Here is a 23,661-nt window from a genome sequence, read left to right on the forward strand (position 1 = left end):
TTTACGAAAAGAAATGGCGGAACAAAATTGAGCTTGAAAGTTTTCGGAGTTGAGGAGCTCTGAAAGTGGCGACGGGGGAAGACAGCGCCAACCCGCGGGAGGAGCGTGTGAGGCTGACCAACCGCCTGCTCACAGAGCCCTCTGCTCCCACACAGACGGCTGCAGCAACAACGGTAGAGGAAAACACAGCTGTAAGGTTTTCATACGGCTTATCTGTCTTTACATTGAGTAATGTTGAAACGTTTTAACTTAAATCAAGAGACAGCTGTTTGTGGGTCGCTGGTGTGTGTGTCGCATTGAACATTACGTTGCGGCAGTTGTGTGTGGCATCGCCCCTGGTTCTCCTGCGGTCTCAATCTCTGGCTGTGGGGGCTCCCCTGCATGGCTCTCGCTTGAGACGGGGGTTATGCGGTACCCTGGCTGCTTAGATTCTTGCCTGCCTGCAACTGGGGTCTGTGCAGCGCTGTTGCGGCACTGCGAACTGTATGTAGGGTTTTGAATGTGCTTTTAAAACTGTGTGAGTGTAAAGCAGGAAAAGTGTTTGTATCTTAGCAGAAATGGTTCAGGGGGATGGTACATGAATTACAGGTTGTGGTCACTGTGCGTCAAGTACCAGTGTTACTATATAAACAACTGAGTCTTTCTCAGTTGTTTACATAGTTTATATAGTAACACTGGTACTGTTACTTACTGTACTGCAGCACTGAAATGTCAGGAATTAGTTTATTTTTCACAAGTAAATTACTACATGCAGTGATATAGAAAAAAATAAAAGACACTGAAGCAAATTTCTGCATTTCTGATTCATTCTTGTTACATATACTTTAGTACATACTAACATACTTTTAGCCAAGATGCATGTTGGTAATGCAGACTGTATGAAAAATTGGCTTCAGATTTGATCATTGCATCTTAGCAATTAAAAAATGGTAATTAATTTGATTTTACTGCAGTAATGTAGCCCACATGAAATGTTTCAGTGCAACTGTTGCCAACCTGACAGCTGTCTTAATGTCCTCAGAGTCACAGTGTTATAAAGGACAATGTAGCCAATGGATTTTATTCTGAGCTGAGAATGAAACAACAATATCCAGAGATCGCTGTCTCTGTCTATACATCGATGAAAGATCATAAAAGTGGTCATGTTAACGAACTACTATCTAAGTGGGATTTTATTGTTTTAGTGAGGAAATGAAAAGGTGTGTCAGATAGCTGCTTCAGACTCTGCAGGAGGGGAGGAATCAGAGTTTGTTGATGAAAACCTCCTCACAAGGTTAGGTTCATAGCAAAAGTTGCTGGAGTTACTGATATAAGTTTTATCCAATTATGTAAAGAAACATTCTCAGTTATTGTTGCAGCCTGTAGTGATGTTAGCTTGTTAGCATGTCAGCAGCGATATTAATTTTCTACCATGACTGTGCCAGCAATGTGTATTTATTTTAGTAGTTATGCTCATATTATTAAGTCTATGTTTGTGCTCTGTTTGTAACCTGCTGTCAGAGTTTGGCCCAAAATTAGTAGCTATGACCGGCTGTTTATAGGAGTTGGGGAAATTTTGGGAATGGCCTTGGAAATGCATTCTGGTTGTTTTAGGTTTTCTAGCTTTTGAACAAATGGGAATACCACAGCCTGTTTGACCATCTTTCCAGTGATGAAAAATCCCTGAGTAACTAAGCAGGCGGGGTTCAGTAAAGGCAGTACAGTTTGAAAAATAATTAAATTAAGATCCATCATACATCTTATATTGCTTTTAAAAAGGAACAATGAAACAATTTCTGGAGACAAATATTTGATCTCTTTCAATTTTTTTTTATTCAAAGGCTGTAAATTTCTTATTTTTTTTACAGTGTAAAAGGTCACACTTGGAACTCAAGTTGAAAAGTTGAAAGAAAAATTTGAAAAAGAAATATGAATAATATAAAAGAAAAAGAACTGGGATAGAAGATGAGCATTAACATGAATACAAAATGGCCCACTACAAACAAAGAAATCACATGGTGTGGGAAAAGTTTAGAACAGTTTGCTTATGTCTCAGAACAAGCTTAAGGTTATGGAACATAAACATTAAAATAAGAAACTCTAATGTCACTATTCACAAAACATATAAAAATGTAACTAAAAGGTAACTGAACAATAAGATATTATACAATATAACAAATATACATTATTTTAATAAATGACACAAAGAGGAAAGTTCAGTTCTCTTTTCCTTTACATATACTAGGATAGTGTAGTAGTTCTTGCAAAGCACAATTGAGCAGATTTTTTCAGTCCTGAATATTCTGTGTGATTTTTGTTTTCAAGGAGCAACAACATGGGTGGCCATTTCATTAGCAATGAGAGAAGTTACAGCTTGATTTAAAGTGCTGCTTTTTGCATATTCCTGCCTGGAGTCCTTATTCATAAGTGCTTCAGTGATTATTACAAAAATAGAGCTTTGAAGGGGGCAACATAATTAGACCTCCAATGCATTCTTATCCTCTCTTCTGATGGGAAACAAAGCCAGACATGTTATTGCTAAAAAGGAGAATGACTTTAAAATTAAGAATGGGACTTATAATGCACATATACAATATATATATATCCATTAATCAATAACATTAACATTAGTTACTGCTTAAAACATTAAGTTAATTAAAGGACAGTAAATAAATCAATTGATGAACCAGTTAAAGCTGCATTAATCAATTTATAGCCACAATTTATGGCTACATTCAGCATTCAGTTGGAGCTTTTTTCATCAATCATGACTACATGATTAAAAATATTTTTTTTAATTTCCTGTCCTAGATTTATACATTGAGATTTATTTCTTTGAAATAAACTGGCCCTCAGAATTATTTTAAAGTGACATTGGTTTAATGTTGTAAAAAATATGTAACTCAAATATGCTGTTTGTCTAAGTATTCAGGAAGCTTCTGGTCTGGTCAGACTCTGAATCTGAAGGTACAGGTGTGAATTGAAAGGATGAGAGCATCCTAAGGAAGTTAGAGAAAAAGTAATATATATGCACAAATTTGGAAAAGTCTATGAATGTTTGGATATCCCAGTCGGCACTGTTGGATCAACAGTGAGGAAATGAAAGTTGCATCATACCACCAAGGCACTGCATAGAATTCAAAATTCACTGTCCGAGCAAGAAGGAAACTTGTGAAGGGAGACACCAACAATCCAACAATCACTTTGAAGGAGCTACAGAGTTGAGTGTGGAGTGAAAGCACACTAGTCAACCATATCAAGAGCTGTGCATAAACTGGCATGTATGGGAGCGTGGCTAGAAAGCAGCCATTACTTAAGAAAAACCATACCAAAGCATGTCTGGAGTTTGCCAGAAAGCTCCCAGCTAAATGTGGGACTGTGCCAAAATTCAAAGCACTATGTGTGATGCAAAGCCAACACTGCCCATTTCTCAGCAAAAAACATCCTCACAGTAATATATGGTGGTAAGGGACTGGGCATCTTGGTAGAATTTAAGGCAGACTGGATTGAGCAAAATATAGGGAGATGCTGCAAGGGAACCTGCTTCAGTGCAACACAGGGGTGGTAAAACAACAAAAAAGTGAATGTTCTTCAATGGCCATGTCAAAATCCAGATCTCAATCCAAAAGACAATCTGTGGCAGTATTTGAAAACTGTGGTTCAAAACCTGAACAAGGGCGTATAATTTAGTAGGGATGGTAATATCCAGCAACTACTGAATTGTCCCTAGCAATAATTTTGAACCAAAAATTTAAATATAACTGCTGTTGTCTTTCACTGTATTTGGTACACAAACAGCTCTCTTTCTCCACTACTAGTCCAATGCGTTTTGAAGGATTATTTCCTACCTTTTTCAGACCCTCAAATATGTCAGGAAGAACGGGGAAAAATCGTTCCCAAACTAAGCTGGGAGATACTTACCTCATAAGACTTAAAGCTGTTATTGTAGCCAAAGGTGGCTACAAAGTACTAATGTGTACGGGGTGAATACTTACGCAAGCAGCATTTTTCAGTTTTTAGTTTTCTTTAAAATGTCTGTTAACAAATAATGAATTTTGGCTTTGAAAAATTTGTTTCAGAGTCTCAGGTTTGCAATAAAAATACTGAATGGAAAAAGGTGTGTGTGTATATACTGTGTATACTAGCCAAAAGACATTAATTAATGCAGGTTTAAGCAACTGATCAATCTAAAGCCCAACATTAGCAGTTTCACCATATCTAATGTGAGTAAAATATGATTCTTGATATTATTGTAATGGGCTCCTGCATTTTAAGAAATAGTTTGTTGTTGTGTTACCCAGAGTAACATGAGAATATGATATTACTATTGTGTCCAGTACAGAGACTAGCTACATCAAACAAGATAAAAAGTACGCCTTGCAACAACTCAAAATCTCTATTATTTATCCTTATATCTTGTATATAACATACAAAAATAGGTGTATGATAATGATACTTTTTAGTCTTTCAACCACTCAGAGCACTTTATACTACATGTCACAGCCCGTTCACACACTGATGGTCCCATCCAAGGTGTTCATCAGAAAGGAACTAACATTCACGCACACATAAATTACTGAATCTAATGAATTTGGGGTTGATTATCTTGGCCAAGGACACTTTAGCAAACAGACTGGAGGAGCCAGGGATCGAACCAAGACCTTCTGAGTATTAGATGACCCGCTCAACCTCTAACCCACAGTCGTCCACAACTGAACAGTTAAGCAGTTTCTCCCTGCATCCAGTCTTTGTAGTAAGCTAGAGTAAAAAGTACACCCTGGACTGATTTTAGTACATTACACACAGAGATAACACTGAAATAAACATCCTCACCTGAATCTGGGGAGGACAGCAAATAACATTTACTAAAATGCTGGAATGTGTCATGTCCAACAGAGTGTTTTGTTAGAAGTTGTTGAAATTAAGTCCTTCCAGATTATAATAGGTTCAGGGCCTCTAATAGACAACAAGTATAATACGGATTATGTCAGACTTTTCCATCATCATTCCGTCATTATAATCATACAAAACATTTGCACATTAAAATAGACTGCATTATGTCCATTATGAGGGATAGTAATTGAAAAACAAAAGTATAAATGTAATTGATTAATATAGGTAAAATAACTAAAAAGCCAATCAGATTTCAGTAAAAGGATTTTTTCATGTTTAATGTTACACTAAGCTACACAATAGAAATCTTAAGGAAAAAAAACAAAACAACGAAACCTGTAGCCTCGCCGATGATCAAAGATATTCATGTCCTGATTGGCTGTGAGATGGAACTACAGAGACTGCTTTTCCCCAGTGGGAAGGCAGCCCAGCATGTCTCCATCTCTCTTTTATCGGCCATGACTAAATACTTTCTCTGAGAAAAGAGGAGGACCAATTGTAATGGTAGATTTTCTAACATCACTGTAACCTGATTTGACATAACAGAAAACATCAGATGTGAGACAAGAAGAGAACTAATATATCTGACTAATAAATACAATATAAATCTCAGTTTTGGCCTGTGAGTCAGGCTGACCTTTGTATTTTTTAGCTTTCACATAAAAAAAAGAAGAAAGCAAATCACTTTCTGAAGAGAAGAGACTGTGTGCTCTTGACAAAGGCCATTTCTCATGTACAAGGTTGGATTTCTATACCTGCTACCACACACCCAATACCTAAAAGAGGAGAGAGATAAAAAGGAAAGAGAGAGGGAGCTGGTGATTGTCTGGTGCAACTTAGAAACCCTTGATGATTTGTTAGAATACAGAGCGTATCATGTTTTTAACGGTTGCACTTGACTGTATGCTGTACACACACATATATACACTCTTGTACACAAACCTTAAACCCTCATAGAGATGTCAGGATATCTAAATGAAGCATGAATACAAAGATCTAAAGTTTTGCAGTTTTCCTAAATTGCTACTTTGACCTGAGCCCATATTTATCAAAGTTCCAATTATTACACTTCAAGTGGTACTCAATTGATAAAGTATTGTATTTTCTGCAACTCCACCAACCAACTTTTTAAAGCAAGCTCATCAGGGCTATTTTCTCACCCTTGAAAAAGCTCCTCCAAAACTGCATCACCACAACACAGCAGTCCTAAAACATTTAGGTAAATTATTTAATTAGATAAATTATTTTCCACATACTATTATTTGAAATATATGGTGCAGGAGGCTTGGTGGCTAAACTACCCATCTGTGAACTACTTTAGCTTTTGCTTGTGGAGCAATTTATAGTTTAGCAGATCAGGTTTATGTCAAATTGGATGGTGACACACAGGTAATATGATAATATATAATATGAAATGTAATATAAAATATAATATGAAAGGTAATATAAAATATAATATGAAATGTAAAATGTAAAACCATCAGAAATAGTTTACAAGAAAGCAGCAGCTACAGCAGGTGAGATACAAACTGCCTAATTTTGAATTCTACCTACGGCTTCACCAATGACATATTTAACTGTACTCTCCCCTGTCTCTATATCACATAGACCTGAAGATGCCGCTCTTAGCAATTAAGAGCCCTCTGGAGCTCTCTTAAATCTTACAATTGTGAGTAAAGGCTTTTTTGTTTTATTTGCAATATAAGTCCAAAATTTCACCTTAATTTGTTTGATAAATATGGGCCCTGTCTCACATTCTGATATTCGCAATGGCCCTCTGACTGTTATGAGGTTAATAACAAAATCTGGAAATCAATTTTAGCAGCATAATAAGAGAGGGTTTTTCATCTTTCTCTCTGTTTGGACACTTACTTACTGGACAGTTTTCCTAGCAGCTATCTTATTGGAACAATGCTGTTTTGACCCACACAGAGTTGAGATGGCGCATTCTAGTCCTTCACGTGTTCTTCTAGTGTCCCACAGTGTGCAAAACGTCCACTCTGGGGTTTGGCAGGTGAGAGTCTAACAAGGATTTAGAATAAGTGCATAGATGGAGAAAGCAGAAGCAATCTGTTCCGCTGAGTTACCTATTCTTCTTTCTTTATTTTTTTGTTCCCGAATACAGGAAGCTGCAAATGACAACAGGGGCCTGATAAAGACAACATAGAACAACATACTGCAGATCAGACATACACAGAGAATGAGTTTAGCGCTGCGCTCTGGTTAATTGGATTGGATGGTGAACAGTGTGGATGTCCAATGGGTCTGCCACACGGCCGACTCCACGTCATGTGACCTCAGCGAAGGCGATGTGATTCTGCAGGGAAAAAGAGAAACAGAAAAGAAAAAATCATGACAATGGAAAGAATTAATTCATGTTGGTCTACCAGGACACTTTTATTTGGAAAAGTCCCTCAAATGTAATTTCAAGCTTGGTCTTTTTATAAATTTAAAATATATCATGATGTCTTCTACAGTCATGTGGCAGCCACAGATATATATATATATATGAGGGAGGGTTCCAAATAAAAGAACCATTTGAGAAATATAGAAAAAGGTCTCAAAATCTGGGGAGATTTAAAGGAAAATTCTGTTATATTTCAACCTGGTGGATTTCTCATATATTTGGCAATTGTGACTCTCTGGGTCATGCTAACTTTTCACTCGCCATCTCTGTCGTTCTGGGTTAGACCCACTCGCACAAGTTGACCCAGATTTAGATTCCTACTGTACACAGTTAGCCGTAATGGTCCAGTTGACTATAATTTCTGTGTTTACTTTGGATCAGACTCCGAGCCAAGCGCTTGAAATGAGTCTTGTAAAAATCATATTTATTTGGAAAGCTGTAGGAGGCACACACGCTGTTGCACAAGTCCTTTTTTCCCTGAATCTCTACAATAAAGGTGGTGAGTGAAAAGTTAGCACAACCCGCAGAGTCACAATAGCCACATTTACAGGAATACACCAGGTTGAACTATAACTTAAATTTAAGAGGGGGTAAAGTGCTTTTCTCTCTGCTTTTCCTTGATGTCCAATTTAGACTGTCCTTGTCAGAGAAAATAACAGCTCTGGCTGTTTATTTACCAAAACTCTGTTTGTGGCTTCCTGACAAGTGACCTTAGTGACAAGTGGTGGATGGTTGGGTGTAAATCACATATGGCTAACACTGGGGACTCTGCTCTCTCAAAACAGTGAATGTTGCTTTCACCATGAATCTGATCTTTCCTTAAAGGTTGAAATCAAGGTCAATAACTATGACCTGGATGACTGAGAACCTTCACAGACATCTTTCCTTAACCTAACCAGACCTTAAACATAGAGGCAGATCAATTATACGGGTCATTTTGGAAGGCACTGAGCTAAAGTTTTTCCAATTTGGGTATGAATACCTGTTTGTCCTGTAGTTTATATTAGTTAGTTGTAAATTATATGAACAATTCCATCGAGCTGTCTAAACATACCAGCTGATAATATAATCAGTGGCAGCAGGATCCTTGGTAATACATGACATTGGAGAACTTTAAAGGAGACAGTTCAGAATACTTTCTGTGCGGACCAATTCATTGGGATTGTGTGAATTGTATATGCCAATTCAGAGTGTGTCACTGCCATTCTATCGATGCCACATATAAATGGTATGTCACTCATGTTCCAGTGACAGATAACACTTCCCACTGGCATATACCAATAGTGAACCACTCTTGTCTCAAATGCTGATTCTTAGTGATTCTCTACTTGTGGCATGTTATACGGCACATTATAATGGTAGGTCACTGGTGTTCAGAATATACTGGTGGGAAGTGGCCAGTGCTAGTGGATCGCCAGGTGTATGCTGTTTTCAAGCACTACATAAAAGCAAACACACAAATATTTTTATCCCCTTCTCCTTACATTGTTCTTTTTGTCTTACTTTTATTTCGGATAATTACTTGTTTTCTTTCTGGTTATTTACTTCTTTCTACTTACTACTTTCTTCAATTCATACAAATATCATACTAAGCCGTTGAGTCTTAGTCAACTTTTCATTGTTTGGTTTGTGACAGTAGACAGTTATATACGACAATGGAACATGAGAGACTTACAAATAATCAATAGAGAACAAACAATATTTGATTCAGCTTTACTGTCATTACACTCAGCACAAAATGCAGTACTAAATAATCTGATCAACAAGCTGATCAAACTGTTTTCTAGTTTCATTCAACAATCAGGGAAATCATACTTGAGCAATAAATGTATGGTTATGGAGTCTTTAAGCAGGGTTCATGATGTGGTAGAGACATTTAGATATTAAAGCTTGGGATACAGTTTTTGCTGCTCAAAAACTCCTTCCTGCTCTGGCATTTTGTTCACTATGGTTTGTTTAGCTTCCAGGCATCTTTAGGCTGAGCTATTTTCAGAGCAAGCAATTTTCCACTGAGCCTGTCACAGTCGAGGTGAAAGTGTGAGATTTTCTGCTCTTTGTCAGACAACTGAGCGCAGGCTCTCTCGGCAGGAGGCTGTGAATTGAATAATCAGATAGGAGCCATTTATTTTCAACATTTCACTACTAAATGTCGATCTTGTTAGAGAAGGCAAAAATAAATATAGCCTTGAGTTAATAGAAAAATGGCACTGTTATATCTGGCATTATGAATTCTGAAGATGTAAAAACAGAGATTTCACTCAGATGCAAAGAGAAAGGAGGAAAAGCACTTCAACCACACAAAGCCAAATCCTCTGGACATTTCTGTTACGTTTGGTTGAATCAGCCTCATCCTCTCTTTGGCTTCATTTGATACAAACTGGCTTGGTCACTGTGGACTTGGATAGCTACCAATCCATTTGTTCACTTTATTACACCGTGGCTCTTAGTTTTGGAGTTTTATTCATCAGTCATGAAAACATTGTACTCACCAAAGTAATAAAGATCTGGGAACATGGTGACATCACTAAAAATAGGTCAAGCCTCTTTTTGAGATGTTGACAGTAAAGAGATGACGGGAAATGAAGGATGAGATATAGGGAATAATATTCAACAAAGGTCCACATCCAGACACCGTTTTACTGCTGGTTTGATGTACTTAAATATTTTTCCCATTTGTATAAATATGTTTTATTTCAGCCCGTTCTCATCTCAGGGCGTCCAATACCAACGGAAAAAGTGACAAAATGCCGTTATTTGACGCTAAATGTACCTTTTAGTGCCTGTTTGAGACGCACCGGGTGCATCTCATAGAGACGCTTCCAGAAGCGTCTCCATGAGACGCTCTGGGGCGTCATGTACAGACTACAGAAGTGCTAGTTAGCTAGCGGTAGCTAGCGTTCATGATAAAGGTGTTGACAGCTCCCTGAAGCCCCTACCTTTACCATAACCATCAGAAATGTTAGTACCTAAACCTAAGTCACTGACTTTATGCATGTCGACTGGCTAACCCTACAGCTACACCCTACCTGTTAGCACATCGGACGTTAGCCTCCCTTGTGTTGCTGCAACGTAGCAAACGAGGGCGTTTCATACAGATACCGAAGGGTATACCTTTAGCGTAAAATCCTTACGCTTTGTCACGCTGTCTGAAAACGTCAGTTATGACACATTGAGATGAGAATGCGTTGTTTATTTACAGTTTAGTAAGCCTGTCGTAATTTTTTATACTGTGTAAAAATAAAGGTTAACATCTGACTTCTTGTATTTCTTGACCTTTCTCTCCTTTTTAGTGATGTCACCATGTTTCCACATCTCATCAATTAACTTGTGTTAATTATCAGAATTGATATGAATTAGGGACACCACTACTAAATATAGCAATATTCCAAAATAACTGCCAAGAGAAATATTTTTACATGTGAAACAACTGGTTGATATTGTGTACTGTTGTTAGTATTCAATTTCTTTGTCTGCTGCTGAAAGCAAGTAAGCTGTTCCAACTGCCTCTTACACCCAAAAAACACCAGACACAGAGCACTCATGGAATGTGTTCAGCTCAGTTTGACATTAACCAACATGAGTTAACACGCCAGGTGACATACATCTTCAGTATATTGTTCAGTATTCAGTATATTGTTCACTAATTCATGTTCACTGTTGTCAATTTTACACTGTTTTAACACTGTAAGACATAGCTCCCGCTAATGACAGCATTCTTTGTTTGGCTATGTCTCAGAAGGATGCTGTCCAGGAAAAAGAACAGATGCAGGACATCTCTCTAATTCTATCCTGCACTGTTTTGTTTTTAGTCTCCCAAACGTAGCCAGCCTAGTGATGAGTCACACTAGTTTCACTGTATTTTAAAAGATAATTATATTCTACTTTATCAAAGATTCCTGTCATTGACATCACACATACATCATGAAGCTTGATATTTCCGCATCAAGTCTATGCCGTAGCTTACGGCATAAGCTACGCACGTAGCCATACATTTATACTTGTTCGTTCTACAATTACACCACCAAAACGCTAGCTGGCGGGAGCGCTATAGCATCCACTGTGTTGACTTTTGCCAGCCAAGCAAGCTAACTTCCTTTTTAGCCCTCTTCTAAGACTTTTCAAATGTTATCAACCAAATGGATCACATTCTGATAGTGAAATGAGTCACTCTGCTTGGGTTGTAATGCTCAAATATATTGATCCACCATATTACAGCCGCTGCATTGGCCGCTAGTAAAATTGACTTCAAAGCACAGAGCACTTCCTGCGGGCTTGGAGGAAATGCGAGTCTACCCAGCCAATCAATCACATTTCTTGCGGTCTGCGTCGCCGCAACGTGTAGTTACACGTTTGGAGAGATGCACGTCAGGCTATGGCGTAGGCTATGCCTTAGATTCGACAGAGAAGTATAAATTAACCTTAAGACAGATGAATTGGAAGGACCATAATGTCACTGAATCTTTTCTTAACTTGAAGATTCATAAAACCTCACAGGGAGGAAGTTGAGGTGGATGGATTGGTTAACAACGCATGTGATTTTAATGGGAGACCACTGTTGACCATCGTTTATTTTAACAAGTAGTTATCTTTAGCCAAACTATGATCAAACTTTAACCATAGTACTGACAAATAATGTCTAACCAATACAGGTGCAAAATCAGAAAAAATCTGTAATCATTGCTAAAAAAATGATAATTGTATCTTTCCACCTGTGCTTTTCTTACAATGACAGATCAACATCTGCTGTAAAAACGTTATGTGAATCTGATTTATTTGCAAGGTTATCAAGATTCAGGTCAGCAAGATTAATAAAAAAAAACCTAACATGTAAAAATACAGATTTTTGGCAGGAAAGAAACACAGATGATTCTTATTAAGCAAAAACACTGGTCTAATCCAAAATGTGGTGAAGCCTCACTTTCTCTGAAAATCCCTTCAAGCAGAAGAGCCTTGTGACCTTATGTCTAAAATCTCTGAAAGATTAGACAATGTTTTTTGTATTGCATTTTTCATTTGCGCAATATAACCAACTAACAAACGTGCATTTCTTGATAATATTATTACTGTAAAAAATTTTTGATGAAAATGCAATTAATTTACTCTTTTGGGTGGTGTGTTTGGGAACCACTGACCTAGCTAACTCTATTTCAAACATCTCATTTAGTTACCTACCTGGCTTACTGGTCACATTGCTCACTTTAATCCATTAAGTAATTTAATCACTTCAAAGCTTAATTTCAGTGTTTCACATACAGCCAACTTACACCATTACTTTCTGGACATTGTGGAACATATTTGAGAAGAGCAGAACTGGTAAGGATCATTGATTTATTTCATCGGTCTTGGCAGTGGGAGGGCAGTGCACAATTCTGCTAACATATAATTTTATTCTCTAGTTTTGATGCTACAATATCTGGTATACCTAACATGGAACAGAGGAGCTAGACCAGATCTGTAGAACAATATCAGCCAGTCGTATCAGTCTAATTCAAATGTGGAATAAAAATGAAGGTACAGTATAGATGTGTCCAGAGATTTGGCACAGCTTAGCATTTTCATAGTTTGTTGCCTTTTGTTTCTGAGACGCTGGAACCAGTCAAGACCCTGTACCCATCGCAGGAAGGCCAGGATGCGCTCCTTAATGTAGCCAGACTCTTCATCTTCATCATCCATCTCCTACAGCAGCAGTGTGTATGTGTGGGTGTGTTAAAATTTAAAATGTAGACACTGGTACCTGTACCCTTCAGTGGTGAAAGAAGTAAAAGTATTTATAACACAGTGTATAAATATTCAAGTAAAAGTCAAAATAAAAATCTGACTTAAGTAAAGGTATGTAAGTATTAGACTCTAAATATAAATAAGTATCAAAAGTAAAAGTACTCATTATGTGGAATGGCTCATTGAAAAAAAAATGTTAACCATCACTCATCACTACTGTTGCAGCTGGTAAAGGTGGGGCTAATTTCAACAACTCTAATACAACAATACCCACTCCAGCCACAGCCTGTTCACCTCGCTGCCGTCTGGCAAGCAATACAGAAGTGTCTGCTGTTGTATGACCAGACTATAGAGCAGCTTCTTTACTTAGGCTCTAAGACAACTGCACCTCTTCTTCAACTATATAGGGGAGCTCAACGTCTCATTTTACTACTGATTTTCTCCCAATAAGTTAATATGTAGCCTATTATGATAAAAAAAATAAAAATGTGAAAAGAAAGAAAGTTGAAATAAATCTTTTTAAAGAGCGTGAATAAATCAAAAATGTCAACCGTAACCCTTAAGGTAGGGGGCGACAGTGCGTTTCAGCGTGTATATTGTGTGTGTGTGTGTGTGTGTGTGTGTGTGTGTGTGTGTGTGTGTGTGTGTGTGTGTGTGTGTGTCAAACAAGGAAGTGAGACCATCAGCTGTGTCGGTGTTACGATATTATATCGTTTTTAAACAGTTACTTGAAATAGACCCGCAAGGAACTGTGACGTGCATGCAGTGCCGCCGAAAACGGCATGCACGTCGCAGTGCTGCATAAGACAGTTTAATGGCAGATGAGCAGAGAGAAAAAGGTAAACAATAAGCCTCAGTTTAGCTGGAGATGTACAGTGTATGTTACAGTGAGTAATGAAATGAGATTATAGCTCTGCAGCTTCTCGGAGCTATCCTTTGTAAACCCCCCCCGACTGATTCGACTATCAGTCGACTATAGGCAAGACTTGACAATTCTGATTCGACTATGGAAATCCTTAGTCAGGGACAGCCCTAGTGTGTGTGTGTGTGTGTGTGTATGTGTGTGCTTCTCTAGTCTTTTGTTGGTTCGTCATTCTTTGTCAAGAGTCCCTGCCTTCTCCTGTGCCTGTTATTGAATTTATCTTGGATTCTTTGGATAATTGTCTGCAACAGTCTAGATTTATTCGCCTTGTTTTGGACTGCCTCCATCCCCTTGGTTGTAAGTTTTCACCTTCAGACTCATGAAGTGTCGGAGTCCTCTCTGTCTCCTAACATCCAACCTTGTCAGCAACCTCAGCAACTGTCCTCAGCAATCCATGCTCTTTGCTTTCATCCCCTGACAACGCCAACATACTCAGGCCTTTCAGCAGCTCCAGGGGAAAATCCCATCTTCGGTGTCCAAGGGATGTCGTCCCTTCCAGATGCTCCTTTCCAACCCACTTGAGATCCAGACACTCGAATGACAGGCAATGCTACCATGACGCAAATCAACCATCCTCCAGTTTCAAACATATCCAAGTGGACAGTTGCTTGCCCAAAGCGCACACTCAGTCAGAGAAACAGCCCTTTCCACCGCTCTGACAATAAAGCAAAACTTTCAACTGTTCACGGACTAGCAGCAAAACACCAATCTTCCTCTCCAAGCTTCCCGGTGTTGCGTCCGCACTCCAATAACGCCATGACCGAAGGAGCTCAACTTCAACATGAACCCAGGTCTTCTTCGGTGAGGATTTATGGCAGTTGGCTTCCATGATGTTGCATTACTGTCACCTTCAGGTTTTATTCTCCCTCAGTGCCTATTCATTTTAACTCCCTCATCCCCCTCACTGTTTATTCATTTAAAAGCTGTCTTTCAAGTCCAGTCATACTTAAAAATTTAATAATCATTTCCATCCAGGTACACTGTCTCTACATTATATATACTAATAACATTGTCATTTACCTGTTTCTATATTCCATAGTTGTGTCATCATTTCTCATAGCATCATAACACTTGCAAGCAAGCTATGAGAAGAAGCAAAAAGTTTAGAACGTACAATGTAAGTTCTTTGGAAGAAGCTAGCTTTTTATTCTGAGTATGGAAATCATGGCAGAGGCTTTGAAGAGACCAAAGAAGACGTCATGGGAAGCAAGGAAGAGAAAAAGAGAGAGTGACCTGCAAGTGACCGGACAAGAGTAAATATCAAACTTGCTTTTACTTTTTGATTTGAGCTAGAAGAGCTGAGACATATGCCGAGCTAGCCATCTTTCCTTTGCTTCTTAACATACCTACTATGTTTCAGATTGAGTATAAGTGCTTCCCTTGTATCGTGTTATCCTATTGCTGTTTCCACTGTTGATTTACCTCCATACTATGCATTATTAATATTAATAATTCCTTTTTTACTGCTTTGTTTGCCAATTTGTCTGCTCTCTCGGTTCCCAGGATACTGAACATGCTGGGACCCTATTAATGTGATATTTTCCTGTGTCAAACTATTCTTGAATTATAAACAGAACGCTGATGACTTTTAGTGAGCCTGTCTTAATACTTGCAAGGACCGACACAGATTCACTACAAATTAATATAATGCTGCAACTAACCTGTTCAGTCAATTCTAATGCCTTTAACATGGCAAACATTTCAACAGTATATGCAATCAAATAATTAGATGTTGTCCCACTTGTTAAGTTGGCCCGGCAACTGCCGTATCAAACTGTACAAGCTCTCTCAGTGAAGAGCCATCTCATTTGTTTAAATCTTCCTCAGGCTTCACAAACAACCCGAACACATGTATCCCTCCAACCCTACGTCATTTCCCCTTCTTCTGCTTCCAACTTTCAATCCCATTTTCTCTGGCCACCTCAGCTCCTCTCCCTCGATACCAGCCGCACTGAACAAACCCACGACAGCGATCCATGACAGTGAAACACACTGTTACCTCCCGTTTCTTACGAGGCAGGTGGTTCTCAGACGAATGGCTCCGAATTCTAATCTTTCACTCCTTCCTCCACCCTCTGCGTACCCAGTCATAAGTCATTTTGGGGGTATGAATGGTTCAGTATATCATCACCATCTAACTGTATTAAAGTGGTCATATTGTGCTCATTTTCAGGTTTCAAATTTTATTTAGGGGTTGTACCATATTAGGTTTAGGTTTCATTTTCAAAAAACACCATATTTTATGTCATACTACACATTGCTGCAGCTCCTCTTTTCATCCTGTGTGTTGACCGCTCTCTTTTTGCTATGGAGTGATGCATCACCCTTCTAAAAGATCTAAATACCTGGTTAAGGACTACTAGCCAGTCATAAGCAGAGTAGGGCGGGTCTAGACAAGCCGGTAAACACTGCTCCGGTTCAGCTGTACATGGTTCCGAACCAGCTTAGCAACCAAGACCGGAACAAGATTTCAGAGTGGTGAGTTATTAATCTGTAACACATAGACCTTTCATGTGTACATTACATGTGAAAGGTCAATGTGTTACAGTAAAATGTGTACTGTCTCTACATCACAGTAACAGCTTTATGTTCATTGACTGTCTAACGTTTGGTAGAGAGAGTGGGAATGAGTGGGGCCAGCGGGTGGACATCTTGTCACTGTGTGAATGCTGCAGCTCAGTGTGTTTTTCCACCACTGTTTTTGAGGGCGTGGCTGACTAGCCACTGAGCTTATGACATGTGTTACCATGTGACGCAACATGGTGGCGGTAAAAAATGCTGGATTACAATCAAGCTATTTTCAAAAAAGTTATATAACACAATAAAGGAGAGGGAAAAAGCCAGAAAGCATAATATGACCTCTTTAATACTCTGACTCTGCAATTTAAGGTTAATATGTTTCTGAATAACGGTGTGGATAAACTACAAGAGTGTGATGCTCTATACCTGGGTTAGACCAATATGGGTATTTTCTCAAGATATATCTAGCAACAACCAATGTACCAACTGCCTGTGTTGCCCCAAGCAGATCTAATCGTGTCTTTCCATTGACTTTGTATGCTATCTAAAAGAAATCAAAAATTTGCTTCGTTCTGTCTAAACACACAGGAAGAATTTTTATTTCTGCAAGTTGACTTGCAACAACATGAACAGCTGTATCAATCTCATCCACACTTGTCTGTAATTTTGTATGGCACCGGCACACTCTGGCTCTCTTAATGTTATCTAAAGAGCTCTGATTGGCTCAAGTGTTTTTCCAATTGAAAAAAAAAGCTTTCAAAGAGCGCAACACCAGATATATTTGAATCACTGAAGATGGGGGCGGCCATTCAGAGGTCTGCAACTCTACTATTATGCTACTAAAATTTGGAAATTGGAATTTGGAAACTACCATCAGCTTCAAACCACTATCAGCCTTATGAGAGTTCAAATAACCATATTGGTCTAAATCTGCTGCACAGTATGAGTTTACTTCACACAGACATACAATATTCCGGATGAAAAAATGTGATCAGACTTTGTTTAGAGCATACAAAGGTGTGTATTCTGAGTGCAGGTGTGTTGTGTTGTGTTGTGCTGTACTAACCTGTGAAGCGATATACTTCTCCAGGGGACTCTCCATTCGGCCCATGTTCAGTATGCCTGTGTTGGGTCGCTGCTCCGCTGGTGACTCCTCGCTCAGCAGTAACTTGCCTTTGAAGTTATGGACCACACACACCACCTACAACACACACACACACACACACACACACACACACATATAAATGAAAATGGACCTACAGCCGAGTGAGATGTGTGTGTAACTGAATTTTTCAAGGACTAATAGAGATTCCTCAGTGGTTGGTTGGATTAGAAGAGTAACCCAAGTATGTAGGTCACATATGTGTGTAGTGACTTTTTCCTGGGGGTACTACTGCGGCTATGATGGATGTGGGTGTTGCATGAGCTCCTCAAATAAGGAGCAAAACATAGCTTTGAGGTTGAAAATGAAATAACCAATTTCAAGTTGCAGAGAAGCGATACACAGAAACTCTGAGGGCTGGAGCTGTGTTGAGTCCTCTGCAGTCCATTATATCCTACAGAGCAATGCAACCAAGGGAACTTTGTATAGAGGGTCATAAAGCTCGCTGGCAAACTTGACAAAAGTCATTAACCACAAGCCTATCAAGTTTCTATTCCCGTGTTTTGCTCCATGAGCCAAGAGACAGGGAGTCACACACCAACTGAACTGGAATAGAGGCTTGGTGGCCATTACTTCCTGGGCAGTATTTGCAACAAATAGTGTACATATGCTTGACTCAATTTAGAGATTGTATTTCTATATAGACACTTCACATAGCAGTTAGTATAATTCTGGTAACTTCTAAACACTTAGGATCTCTGTCCCTCATCTTACATATATTGCTTACCAGGCCTGGAAAATGTCGAGGAATGTAGCAGAGAGGAGAGGTGAGAGGCCCCCCTGGCCTGACTCTCAGTCACTCAATGGAATGAGCATGCATGTGTTTTTGTGTACCTGCTGGGTGCTTTGGTATGTTTTGGTAAGCATCGGTCTCTCTGTGTTCTGCTCTCCTCCTCATGCTCTGGAGGGCGGTAATGGGCGTGGTTTTGAGTACTCCTGGCTGCACACTCAGTCCTACTACTTACCACACCTGTTTGCCATCCTGCCATCAGCACTGCCCCTTTAAACCAGACCAACCTTCCAGACCTTCTACTATTTTTTTGAGACATTTAGGTCCTGATTTACTAACATCCCAAATAAAGAGTACTAAATTGTGTGTGCATTCTTAAATATTGCACGTGCAATTGTAGTACCTGTTATGGGTGATTAACTAAGAATTATTGTGTAAATGACAAGAGGAGCAAAAACAATGGAGGTGGGGGTATTTAAATGAGGGTTTTGTTTTAATGGTTTAAACCATGGAGAGTCAGGAGGGAAAGCAGCCACTGCGTAAAAACCTTGTTTCATTCAGTGCGTCGTGAGTATGTGAAAATCATATGTACCTGCCCATCCTGCCAAAGATTGCACTAAGTACTTGGGACAGCACACCTGAAAAACTGCTTTGGGAAACCCCAGCAGAAACAGATACAGTATGCTGGAATGACCCAGACTCGAGGAAATGCCAGCAGATCGTGCTTCATCCAGCCAGAGGGAACAATTGTCCGCACCGTGCCCGCTCTGCGATCTGCTGTCCCTGTACGCCCCAACGCCCCATTCCTTCTCTGATACCTAAAATGGGTTGTGTTGCTGTTACGACTGGCGCGCTGTGAACAGTTGGTGATCGTTCCCTCTGGCTGGATGAATTTTACGTGTGATCCATGCACTACTGCAGCTAGGGGCTCTCTGCAACGCCACACAACCCACACAACTTTCTAAATTCTTACATCTCACGGAGATGCCGGTTTGCACCTTCCTTTCAAACATTAATTACAGATGCTGTTGCACTTACATGAAATTGCTTGTAGGCTTGTTAGATCACATTGCGTGTAGTAAATAAATGTATTTGCATGTTACCCTCCCATTACGTTGCACAATAAAATTGAAATGCTGCAAATTGCATATTCATTAAGGCAAAAGTAGCAAATGAACAACAGGTGCTATCTTGCACTTTTGAAAGACGTCATTCTCCGTGCACACCGTTAGTAAATCAGCAATGCAGTTTCTGGTGATATCAGGTTTGCACACGTTTTTTACTCACGCAAACCTTTAGTAAATCTGGCCCTTAGTATTTGCCTGCCTATTGTTCGTAATTCATTGATCTCTCTTTTGTGGCCTCAGACCACCTGCTCGGACCAGCGCTGTCAAGAGCTACCGAGAACCTGGACCCACTCACTAGCAAAATGTAACCACTCACTACCCCCGAACTACGGACCTCAGTCCCCACCAACCAGCCAACCCCTTGCTTATGTTGTTTGTGCTGTTCTGCCAATAAATATCTCTTTGTTTAATATACCACTCTGGTCCGCACCTGAGTTCAGGTCACCGGCCCTGACAGGAGATGAGAGTAAAGGAGAGGAGGAGATGGGAGGAGTTAGTTTCCCTGGTATTAATAAATAGTATTTTTTACAATCTCTTTCCAACACTAATAGCAGTGTAGTGTTTTTTACCCTGGCCATTAATGAATCTATGTCTGGAGAGGCTGAGTGAGGCATTATCACAGACTCTCTATCTCCAAGCCCTCTAGTCACAGCAAAGAATGTACTGTCCTTTCTTTGTTGAATACAAGAAGAAAGAGAATGAGAGAGGGAAAAAAAGCTGCTGTTTTCTTTCAGCCACTGCTAGGAACCATGCTGTATCTGAGGTCAGTGATGACCTCAGATACAGCATGGTTCCTGTGCAAACCTTGATATATGGGTTGTTATGAAAGAACACAGGCTGTATAAAAGCAGCCAACCAGACTGACAGTAATTAGGTGTTTATCATCTGGCTGGACAGAGTGCGGCTAAAGTCATCTTCATCTTTGGCTAATTCCTAACCTTGCATGCCACACACATTAGAATATTGAAGAATATAAGTGAGGCAGGCATTTTGTATGCCAAATAGGATAACATTGACAATTCTCAAAATAAAATTTAGAATTCAAATAATGCCATACCTTCCCTTTCTCATAAGATCCTTGAGAAAGCAGTGGCCAATCACTTGTGTGACTTTCTACATAACAAAAGTTTATTTTAGGGCTGTCAGCATTAACGCGTTAATCACGATGAGATGAAGGACCAATCATAATGTGTTTTAATTGTGTTAATTGCGTTAAACGCGTGTGTCAAATATTCTTATTTTACACCGTCACTGGTGCTGTTACCAAAGAATCTTTGCTAAAAAGATCTTTGGCTGCTACTATTTTGACCCTTCGATGCACCCTTACTTGTTGTCATACTGCTACAGACACTTCCTACCTCCTGCTGCAGCCATGGAACAACACAGTCCTGAATGGCGTGTTTTACTTTAAGAAACTCCCAGACGGCTCTGTTGACAAGTCAAAAGCAGTATGCACCTTGTGTGAAATGGAATTAAGATATCACCGAAGCACTTCGTGCGTAAGCTAACGTTACCATCAACGAGCTAAGCATGCAGCTAGGACAGCTAATCAGGTTGATGCTGGCGGACTGAGTCAAAGCACTATTTTGGAGAGTGCAATTCATGTACATTGTCGTCGCGGGAGACAACTGTTGAAAATTGACTGAAAATGCACAAGGCTGCACTTTTTCTGTATGGCATATACCAATTTCAACAGTACAGAGTTATACATTGCAGGGGTTTGGATTGGTCAGGATTAACAGTTACACTTTAACTTTATGCACTGTATTATACTGACAAGCTGACCTACAAAACACTAACAATAGGGAACATTACATATATTTTGATGAAATTTTATCTTCGAAAGGTGACTGATTTTTTTCATATAAACCAGTATTTCAATATAGAAAACAGTTATCTATTGCTTACTGTATGTCATGTTGATCACAATGTATTATGCTGGTTGTTTGTTGAATAGTGAAATTTTATCATCTGACTGATTTTTTCACATAAATCAGTATTTCATTATAAAATACAGTTGTTGTAAGTCACTTTCTCAGATAAGAATTGAAATTCTACTTAGCAATTTCTCAGTCTTTTGAGAAATTGCTAATTGCTTTGACACACTTATGCAAATGATTATGTACAATTGTCTGCGGTTTCCTACATTATCAATTGCTTACTGTATGTCATGTTGATCACAATGTATTACAGTATACTGGTTCTCTGTTGAGTAGTCTTACCCCCTAAAACATCTAGTCATAAGTTCATTGCGTAAGTCACTACATGCAAAATGGTTGAACACGTCATAATCTGCAAAGCATTTTTTCTACATACAATACATATTAGACTTTTTTTTGGAAATGTGTGCTGCAGTAAATTGATGAAGATATCTGTTGTGTTGTGAATAAGAATCTGTGGCCCAATTGACAGGAACATCAACATCAACTTGGGGGGTGTTTCCATTTCTATTTTTTTGTAATTGTTTCCATTGTGCTATGCAGGGCTGTAAAATAGTTTTGTCTTTTCTTTTCTGCATCACAATGACATGCTCTGTCAACAAATTACAGTGCATACAGTAAAAGTGTAACTGTGAATCCTGTCCAATCCCCTGCAATGTAGAACTGATGAAATTGATCGATGCCATACAGAAAAAGTGCACCCTTGTGCATTTTCAGTCCTTGTCAATTTCAGTGCTGCAATACAGTTTTTCTCAGTTGTTTCCACAGTAACACTGGTACCTGAGACAAAATGACCCCAGCCTGTAATTGATGTACCAACCCCTTGAACTAATTCTGCTAAAATACAAGCACATTTTCTGTTTTACACTTAGCTTGTAGTTTTACAGTAAAACCACATTCAAAACACTACACACATTTCTCTATGCACATGGACATAAACATAAAATGTACATAAATTTTCTGCTTAGATTTTCTGTATATATCTGGCCAGTTACTGCAAAAATGCATGATATTTGTAATCATTCTGTTGACCACTTCTGTTGAGTGGTCATTGAATGTATTTTGTGTGAAAGCAATGAAAAATGATTCACAATTTGGTCCACATACACTTCTGTTTCGCTGACTATAGCCGTGTTTCCATTAACGTTTTTTTATGCGCATTTTGAAGTATGGCATTAGAAAAGGTGGATGGAAACCGCAAAATTTCGCAAAAAAGTTTTTACGCTCACTTGAGGTGGTTTTTGCCTATGTCGAAAAACAGCAAATGTGCTAAATGGGAGATGGAAACACTTTTGCCAAATAAGTTTTGACGTAGCGAACTTGTAACTCACGTTTGATCAGCTGTTTCTGCTGTTGGCGTCTTGCCCGGTTGTGCAGAGCTCTGGATGCCTGCTGAGAATTTCATGCACCTCGCGGCTGGTAACGCTCATTTGTGCTGAGAAAAGAGGTGGATGCAAATCTTGGCAGGTAGCCTTCATCGTCTGTTCTGCCGAATTATGCATTCACCTCTTAAAGGTCCTTTTCAGATACTTTGCTCTTCACACTGATCAAAGGGGCTTATCACCGCATATTTTTGCTGAATCTCAATGGATGCTATTTCTGCTGAGTGTAATAAAATATTAACGACTCTAAACACTCATAAAATAGGCCTATATACTTCAAATCATTTATCAACATTGATGAACCACACAAAGGATATTATAGCATTTAAAAGCATTATTTGGAGGTGCATGCAAAACTCGGCATAACAACGTGCGGAGACATGGCTGGTAGCAACTTGCCCACTTGAAACACATTTCTGAGGAACTCTCTCCGTTTTTCTAAGATCAATGGCCATCAGGTTCATGCCACTGGTTTTGTTTCTGGTTTGGAACCCATAGGTCTTGTTTATTACAGCCATGTGTAACGTCAATTACTGACGTAACTACGCTTGCTGTAGCCTGGTTTATTCACTCCAAACCAGCTGATGGAAATGCAAATATTTCGCAATTTCTTTTTTTTAATCTTTTTTGCGACATTTCAAAAGTATGCTTAAAATTCACATGACAATTGGATGGAAACATGGCTTGTGTGAAGAGTTTTGACAATGTGACTTCAGTTTTGACCAATGCGGGTTAGCAATTGAAAGAAACTGTAACTTATGACTAGATGTTTTGGGGGGCAAGACTATTCAACAAACAACCAGCATAATACATTGTGATCAACATGACATACAGTAAGCAATAGATAACTGTTTTCTATATTGAAATACTGGTTTATATGA

At 39.1% G+C, this 23,661-nt stretch overlaps 1 protein-coding gene across 1 annotated transcript in view; it reads right to left on the reverse strand.

Moving 5' to 3' along the window:
- Positions 1–6,973: 6,973 nt before the first annotated feature.
- The window catches only part of plppr5b (phospholipid phosphatase related 5b), a 162,456-nt gene continuing 145,768 nt past the window's right edge, over positions 6,974–23,661 (reverse strand). Inside the window, exons 7-8 of the mRNA XM_046059629.1 lie at positions 17,506–17,640; positions 6,974–7,189 (exon numbers count right to left, since the gene is read on the reverse strand). Coding sequence (XP_045915585.1) covers positions 7,160–7,189; positions 17,506–17,640 — 165 coding nt within the window. The 3' untranslated portion in view covers positions 6,974–7,159. The remainder of the gene's footprint in view (positions 7,190–17,505; positions 17,641–23,661) is intronic.

Source organism: Micropterus dolomieu, linkage group LG01 (assembly GCF_021292245.1).
Source record: "Micropterus dolomieu isolate WLL.071019.BEF.003 ecotype Adirondacks linkage group LG01, ASM2129224v1, whole genome shotgun sequence".
NCBI lineage: Eukaryota > Metazoa > Chordata > Actinopteri > Centrarchiformes > Centrarchidae > Micropterus > Micropterus dolomieu.